Source organism: Simochromis diagramma, unplaced genomic scaffold, assembly GCF_900408965.1.
Source record: "Simochromis diagramma unplaced genomic scaffold, fSimDia1.1 OVJJ01000216.1, whole genome shotgun sequence".
Lineage (NCBI taxonomy): Eukaryota > Metazoa > Chordata > Actinopteri > Cichliformes > Cichlidae > Simochromis > Simochromis diagramma.
This window is the reverse complement of record NW_024386883.1, coordinates 8,901,468-8,910,209: the sequence shown is the minus strand read 5'-3', so window position 1 is coordinate 8,910,209 and position 8,742 is coordinate 8,901,468. Positions and strand designations below refer to the sequence as shown.

The following is an 8,742-nucleotide window of genomic DNA, read 5'->3' as shown; positions in this document are numbered from 1 at the left end:
AGGCACTGATGACGTACAAGTGTCAGAAAAGCATATCACAAATGACACTTAAACCCCTTATAACACTGAATTTCCTTATGGTAGAACCTACTTTGAAATTCTACTCTATGTGTGTATTCACATTTATCCAAGTGTTATTAGGTCAAAATTTTAGCTCTTTTTATTGGGGGTAGGGGAGCTCGAGCCTATCCCGGCTATCATAGGGTGAGAGGCAGGCTGCAACCTGGACAGGTCATCAGCCGGACACAGGGCTAACACAGAAACATGGACAATAATTCACACCGATGGGCTATTTAGAATCATCAGTTAACCTATCTCCATTGCATGTCTTTGGACTGTGGGAGGAAGCCAGAAGAGAACCCATACAAACACAGGGAGGCCCCAGGCAGATTGTGGGGTCGAACTCGCGACCTTCTTCCTGTAATGCAACAGTGCGTGCCACCATGCTAGTCTGGGAAGTGTTATAGGGTCATTTCCAAGCATTTTGAAGTCCATCATGCCATCAACATGATTATTCACAAGTGGAAAATATTCAAGATAGCTGCTAATCTCAGGAGTGGAGGTCCCAGCAAGTTTATCCCAAGGTCAGACTGAAATACGCAGAGAAGCTGCAAAAAAACACGAGCTACATCTCAGACTCTACAGGCCTCAGTCAGCATATTAAATAATAAAGTTCATGACAGTACAATTAAGAATAAGACTGAACAAGTGTGGCTTCTTTGGAAGGGTTGCCAGGGGAAAGCCTCTTCTCTCTGAAAAGAAGATGGCAGCATGGCTTAGCTTTGCAAGAAATTGGATCTGAACAAACCACAAGATTTCTGGGGAAAAAAAGTCCTCTGACCAGGGGAAACAAAAGTGGAGTGTGCGCCCATAATGCAAAAAATTAAGCACAACATATTAACAGCATACCAACTGTCTGTGTACTTTGCAGTCACTTCTCTGTATCCCAAAGTATTCTAGAGTAAAATGTGAAGCCATCTGCCCAACAGATAAAGCTTTGCACAACAGCTGAGAAAAAAAGAAGTGAGATTCTGCAACGGCCCAGTCGAAGTCCAGATGTCAGCTCAACTGTACAGTCATGCATAAACAAACGACAACCGTCAATGAACTGAAGCAGCACTGTAAAGTCGAGCGGGCCAAAAAATTCCTCCAAAATAACATGAAAAACTGAAATCATACGGAAAAAGTGTACTTCAAGTTATTAATTGCAAAAGTAGTTTGATTCTAACAGATAATTAACTGTGCGACCTCAGAGTAAAGTAATTCATTTAAGGAACAGTCAAGTTTGAGAAGCATCCTAAAGACCATTAATTAAAGTAAGATGGGTCAGCGCCCCAGCGTCACTATGTGATAATGATAATATGAATAAGTAGATGGGATTTTTTTTCATGAATTTCCAGAACACATGAAAACAACTTTTGCATTTTTATTTTTGTAATATTACATAATGAAGGATAATATTAAAAAGAAAATTTGTAAAGGAGATCGAGTTACATAAAAGTAGGGTCAAAGCTGATTTATGACTTAATAATTAGCCAATAAGACAAGCCGTTATGGTCATGGGCGTACGTTCCCAAGCAAATCCCAACGCATCTGAGTGAAGACACCACAGAGCAGCTGCGACATATTAAAATATCACTGAATAATGCATGACCATTTCTTACTTTAGGAAGTCAAGTGAAAACACTCAGAATCTGTTTAGCTTAATGCAAGAACTTCCAGCTCGTCCCAGGGGAAAGGACTTGAAGGGCTTGACAGTTCAACATTCCAGATTTCATTCTGACCTGGTTACTGGGAGGTGAAGGAACAAGCACTGGGAGAATTGACTGTGCTTGTGTATTTAATTATATCATCAAAAGTAAGCTGCTGATTGGTAGCGCGCTTATTTATTTATTGTTTCTTTCCTGAAATTATTCATCACGGTGTGTAATGAAGGCTGTGACAGTAGTTAGATCGTCTGGTGGAACTGAGCTCCAGATGTAGCCTGGCCAGATGGATGGGCGGTGCTGATGGCGTGGTGTGGGGACACGTTGGAGAGGTGGTGCTGCAAATATGACAAAGCTCTTTATAAAACACGCCAGGGCATCTTCAAAATATGAAGAGTGCAAAGATGACATAGTACAATGACCACTAAATTATGAATAACCCCAGCAGTGTAACAGCAAGCAGGGGTTTCATGCTTTCTACAGACTAATGCGGAGATGCAGGTTCTTGTATCTGATTTTTATTCTCACGCTGATGAAAAATGATATCTTCTGGTGAGATCTCACGTGTTCACAACTCAGTTTAAATAACATGTTGGGTAACTAAAAGTGTCCCACGAGCGACCAGACTCAAAAAAGTCAATCAGGGGTCAATCTCTTTAATGCATTTAAAAGGAAGAAACTTTGAGGGTGTTTTCTTCTGCTGAAAGTGAAAAGTTTCTCAAAGTCTGAGAGGCGTGCTTTGTGACATCACGCTTCAGCCAGAGGCCAGTCGAGGTTGAAAAGGCGACTTGCAGAGCTATGTGGAAACTTGAAGCCTGTATTCACATACAGTGTGGATAGTCTGTCAATGATGCAGAAGATTATAGTTAAATTTTCGAAACTAAAAAATATTTAGTTTAATATTTTAGAGGCATACATGCAATGTAATACCAGAATATACAACAAATTATCGTTCAAAGGACGTATATCTGCGTTTGAATTACACCAGGAGAAGATCATTAAAGGTATCTCTATGAGTCTGTGTTGAGTTATTTGAACGCAGCACTCGCAAATATGAGTTAAGGCCACATGCTCTTCGCAACCAAGTCTGAAAGTCAAAGTTTGCCCGGATCGAGAAGTCCTTGGCTGTTTTAATCTGTGTAATGTATAAGAACCTGCCAGTGTGGTAATGGATGCCTGCCACGGTGGTGCTAAATTATTCACAGTCTGGGGAACCAGAGAGGCAGCAGGATCGGATAGACTAGGCTGTGTCATCGGGAGCCTCTGCCAACCTGGCTCCTCTTTCCGACCGTCCAGGCCGGCTTCGTGAGTTTTATCCAGGCAGCCACATGAGAAGACCGTAAAACAGCCCGAGGACTGGCGTTCACAGTGGATGGGACAAAGCCAAGGCCGTTGGGTCGACCGGTCAACCAGCAGGCCTTAGATACAGTTTGGAGCACGCAGGACCAAATCCATCCATAAAGTCATCCAAACATATCCATCCACGGTTTAATACACACTCAGTACTACTACTCAAAATGCTGCGCTGTCCTCGGTGCTGAAATGATTGAAACGGTCTTTGTGCTGCATAATAATTGCTACATTGCAGCCTGCTGTAAGCCTTTCACTCTGCTTGTCACCTATGACCTCATCGTTGGCAATGGTGGGGGGCTCGGAGGTATCCTGCATGAACTTAACACTGGATTTATAGAAATAACAAAGGCTGTAAATGTCGGTGTGATAATACACATCTAGGGGAGACCGGGGATAGTTGTAACGTGGGTCAGTTGTAACACTTCCAATTTCCCCAATCAGGGCTAAGTTTCAAATGATGTGACTCATCCTTTGCATGCCCAATTTAGTTCTGCTATCACATGTGAAAAATCAGCACATTTTGTCAAACACAGACAATTTAACACGAAAAAAAGTAATTTGTATGCCAAAAAGTAAGTTTTTCTACTTTATTTCAATTTCTAATAGCATTATCTGCTTTGCAGTTAAACTCATAAAACTTAAATTATGTTATTTGTATGTCTATGGTGATATATTCTGTGTAGGTCTTTAGTGCTAATGTTTTAGCCGTTGGCTGTAATGTTAGCTAGTTCATGGCTATAGGAGTCTGGGTTAGTTGTAACAATAATGCAGATGTTACAACTTACCACACTATTACTTTAACTTATATTAAACAAGTTGGGGCAACGACATCAGCAGAGAGAGGTTCACTGGTTGCTTTTGTATATGCGGTTAATGCCATTGGCAACACAATTCCTCCACTGTTTGTGTTCCCACACATACATTATGCAGACCACTGTGTCAGAGATGGACCAGTAGGAAGTACTGGTAGTGGAAATAAATCAGGATGGGTGCACGAAACAGATTTCCTCATCTTTCTGAAGCACTTTGCAAACCACACCAAGGTAAGCCCTGAAAAAAATAATGGAATTGCGATGCTGGTGAACAACTACATTTTTTCAGCTTCATTGTTATGTTCAAAATTGGTGCAAGAGTTGTAGGTTATAATGCCCACTGAGCCAATGAGGCCAAACTCAAGGAAGACCAAACAAAATTAATGAAATATTCAGTTGCAGAAAATTCCATAATTTGTCTTTTTTGGGGGGTTGGAATATGTTCAAAAGCTAGATTTCTGCATTCTGTCACACACACACACACAGCTACATAAATGGCTCTAAGTGCATTCATGTGTTGAATAAAAAAGATTACATGTTAATGTTTTGTTAGTACCCTTATTTCATTGTGTTACATTTTACCCCAGGATATGTTACAACTAACCCAGACTATGGGGTTAATTGTAACATTTCACTCTTTGTGTTTGAGACCATACCATGCAATGGGTAATTGTGCTGCAGAGAAAATAGCTGCACTATTTAATAGCCGAGACATGTAAATACTTTGCATTACATTTTGAATCCACTACCTTAAAAGAGCTCCAATTTACAGACAGAAATGTGAAAAATGTTACAACTATCCCCGGTCTCCCCTATATCTCAGGGGAAAGGAAATTACACGACTCCAAATATCAAGGATGCCGTCGATAAACAGCCTTTTAATTAAAGAATTGTGGGGCTTTTTGGTTTTGCTTATTCTTAGACGCTTGCGCACAGAGTCCACGATTCTGCAACCTGTAAGTTGAGCAGAAGAGAGGGTGGGTGGGAGGAGGGAGACTGAAAGAGGAGGAGGGGAGGGGGAGGAAGCGGGAGAGGGGAATGCCGGGAGGCGCTGCTGATGTTAACTGTTCAGTCTGGTGAAGGAGAGCAAAGGAGCCGTGTAGCTGTCCGTGCCCCGACTTTCATGTCAGGGGCCACACTGCTAGCGAGGTGCTTGCAGGGAGGATGATGATGACCATGAACGGCAAGCAGCACTTCTCCATGCACCCGGCTCTGCACGAGCCCAAGTATCCCGGCCTGCACTCAGGCTCGGAGGGCATGCGCAGAGTCTGTCTGCCCGCCCCACAGGTACGTTCAGGTCAGGGGAGAATGACTGGAGTATACTGGGTGAGAGAAAGGGGAAAATATCACACTGGAAATGTCTGTAAAGTTGATTTGACAGGACTTTGTTCTATCCGCTATCTCTCCCTCTCTCTTCTGTCTGTACCCCCCTCCCCCTCCCAACCCCATCCTCCCCATCTCATCCACATGTCTATTCAAGCAATGCTCTTGCTTTCATATTAATTTTTATGACCTGCGCTTTGAGGAGGGTTCTCTTCTCTCCTCGGCGCTGCTTGCCTTTGGAAAATGTTTTTTAGATCCTGAGAGCTGCCTGACAGAATTCCCCACTGACTCCAGTATGCGCACTCTTGCTTGCAGCTGCAGGGCAATATATTCGGAGGCTTTGATGAGAGCCTGCTGGCACGGGCAGAGGCTCTGGCGGCTGCTGACAGCATTGTCTCTCACGGCAAAAGTCACCCGTTCAAACCAGACGTGACTTACCATACCATGAACAGTGTCCCCTGCACCTCAGCTTCATCTTCTTCCTCTACTACCGTGCCCATCTCCCACGTTCCTTCCACCATCGCCTCTCATCACCACCACCACCTCGGACAGACCCTGGAGGCCGGAGACCTCCTGGACCACCTCTCCACCAGCCTGGCTGTGACCGGGATGGGTGCCCCAGAGCCTCCAGGGATGACCACGCCGGCGCACCACCACCAGCACCCTCATCACCACCTGCAGACTATGGGGCAGCTGCACCAGGCGATGGCCACTATGGCCCACCCTCACTCCCTGTCCGTTCACGGCGGTATGGCTTGCGTCAACGACGTAGAGTCGGATCCCAGGGAGCTGGAAGCCTTCGCCGAGCGGTTCAAACAGAGGAGGATCAAACTCGGGGTGACCCAGGCGGACGTCGGGTCAGCTCTGGCCAACCTCAAGATCCCAGGAGTGGGGTCTTTGAGCCAGAGCACCATCTGCAGGTTCGAGTCCCTCACCTTGTCCCACAACAACATGATCGCGCTCAAGCCGGTTCTCCAGGCCTGGCTGGAGGAAGCCGAGGCTGCCTACCGGGAGAAAAGCAGCAAGCCGGACCTTTTCAACGGGAACGAGAGGAAAAGAAAGCGCACGTCCATCGCCGCGCCGGAGAAGCGCTCTTTGGAAGCGTACTTTGCCATTCAGCCCCGACCTTCCTCGGAAAAAATTGCGGCGATCGCCGAAAAACTGGACCTGAAAAAGAACGTGGTTCGAGTGTGGTTTTGCAACCAGCGGCAAAAACAGAAACGAATGAAATACTCTGCGGTGCACTGAGTTACACAGATCATGAATAAAATAGCCTACTACATTTTTGATCGAGTGATTAATAATAGCCTAAGTAACCTAACTAACAGGGATTTTGCAACGTGTCTCATTTTGGATTGTTCCCAGAAAGACTTTTATTTCATCCCCATTTCGTGTCACGCACTCTTCATTGTTGCACTTTTTCGATTTTGTTATTAATACGGGACTGATAAATGTGTTATAGATCTGTAAGGAGGATGACTTTGATGTTGTTTGTCTTGTATCTTGCACACTCTAAATGTGGATTTTTAGGAAATTCACCCTGACAATTTGTCACATTCAGGGATTATTAACTCACTTTTTATAAACCATTACTTGGAGTACATGGAGGCTGAATTTATGGGCTGTTTAAATGTTAAACTGATGTTATCTGAAGAGACAGACAGAGTCTTCAGGAATTCAAGAAGAAAAGAAAAAATAAGATTTTGTAAGATAATTGGTTGAGACCTGAGTTTGTCCTCCACATCACTGGCTCATATACACTGAACTATATGTCGTTTTCACCGCTTTCTTTTTCACCTCTTTTCTTTTTGAAAACTTCAGTGGAATGTGTCCTCAGTGTGTTCACCTTTTTAAATCACTATTTTTTCTTGTTATTTTTCTTTTTTGCGAACTAATCAGCTCTCTTCGTGAACTGTGTGAAGGTAATTTACGCACAAGCAACAGTGACTCTTTCACAAGGTATATGACACTGTGAGTCTGGCTATCTTTAATTATTTAGAAATGAAAATGACACCGTCTTATATATATATGAGGCACAGACGTGTGGCTTTGGCTGCTGCTATATTTTAATATTTTGATGTGAACGTGTTTTGGACCATTACAGGTGAGCTGTATATTTATCATATTGGTGAGATATATCCAGTATACAGGCCTCCATCACCTGATCTAACTATTTATTTTTTCTCACTCTTGATTTCACTTGGAAAAAACATGTGTGAATTTTAAACTTAATAAATTATCGGTTATTTTTTAAAATCCCACTGGGGCGACTTTATTTCTGTGACTTATGAAGCTGCATTCATTTACTCTTGAAGTTACAGCGCAAGAGCCGTTACCGTGACGAACAAATCGCAGGCCGAACCAATGGGCCATAACTTCATTGTAAACAGTTTGTTTTTATGGGACCTCGCCAGACTGTTTTATTTATAAATCCCCAGACCTCTGCTGGAATTAAATATGTATCGTTGTATATGATAGCCGACAAGGACCAAAGAAAGAGACGGGCCTCCGTTTCTACAGCGATGTTCACACCGCAGAGCGCTGACTGTGTGCGCCCTCTACACGCTACTTATGGCCCCTTTCTCTAATTAGCACGGTTTTAATTATGGATGCCCTCATGTCACCGTGCATGGGCTTTGAAATTATTAAGTAATGACGATGCAATATTAATTATATATTGGTATAAAACGAAGTAATGTGGAAGAGTTGGAAGTAGAAGCCTGACTGGGAACTCTGGGAACTCTAGGGAGACATTGGCTGCACCACAGTTTAACGCAGGAAAGATGGGAATGGTTTTTATGATTTTTTTTCTGTTTATCTAAGTAAGTATTTAATTTTATTTTTTGCTATTTACATATTTTGTGTAGTTTAAAACAAATATTTTAATATTTTGATATAATTATTTGGGGGAAGCGCGGAATAGCCTATCGCACCCAGCTATTATTATTATTATTATTATTATTATTATTATTATTATTATTATTATTATTGTTGTTGTTGTTGTTGTTGTTGTTGTTGTTGTTGTTGTCATATTTCTATATGGAAAATATCCCAGTGCTTTTAAAAATAGGCCCAACCAGTTTGTTTTAGTTTTAACAATAGTATTATTAAATTAAATTAAAATAAAATACATTTGTTAATAGTTTCGGATCAATTTACAAATACACGGAAACGTTTTGGGGTTTGTTGATGAGAAGTGAATACTCACAGTGTAATTTACGGGGAACAAAAAGAATTTGAGAGAAGACGGTAAAATAAAATGCAAACTCTCACCCAGTTGATTTTTGACCTGTAAACGTTAATTTCATTTAATTAAATCTTATTTTATTGGCCTGTAAGAAAACATTTCACTTTAATTGTTATTAAAAATACTCCATTAGCGTGAAACTCTTTTCAAGACCAGAGCCAAATTTCTCTCTAACGGCCGGCATGTTTGTGTCATAAAAATGAAGATAAAACAAGAGCTTGGCGGTGTGAATAATTGATTTTTGGAATACCTGTATTGATATCATAACGTCGTCCCTATGCGGTAAGTTGAGCTGAAGGCT

General features: G+C 42.2%; 1 protein-coding gene across 1 annotated transcript; it reads left to right on the top strand.

Moving 5' to 3' along the window:
• The first annotated feature begins 4,681 nt into the window (after window positions 1-4,681).
• On the top strand, window positions 4,682-8,189 carry pou4f3 (POU class 4 homeobox 3). The gene is made up of 2 exons (XM_040032152.1): window positions 4,682-5,158; window positions 5,510-8,189. Exons 1-2 carry the CDS (start codon window positions 5,036-5,038, stop codon window positions 6,440-6,442), a joined length of 1,056 nt encoding a protein of 351 aa, XP_039888086.1. The 5' UTR covers window positions 4,682-5,035; the 3' UTR covers window positions 6,443-8,189.
• The last annotated feature ends 553 nt before the right edge of the window (window positions 8,190-8,742 follow it).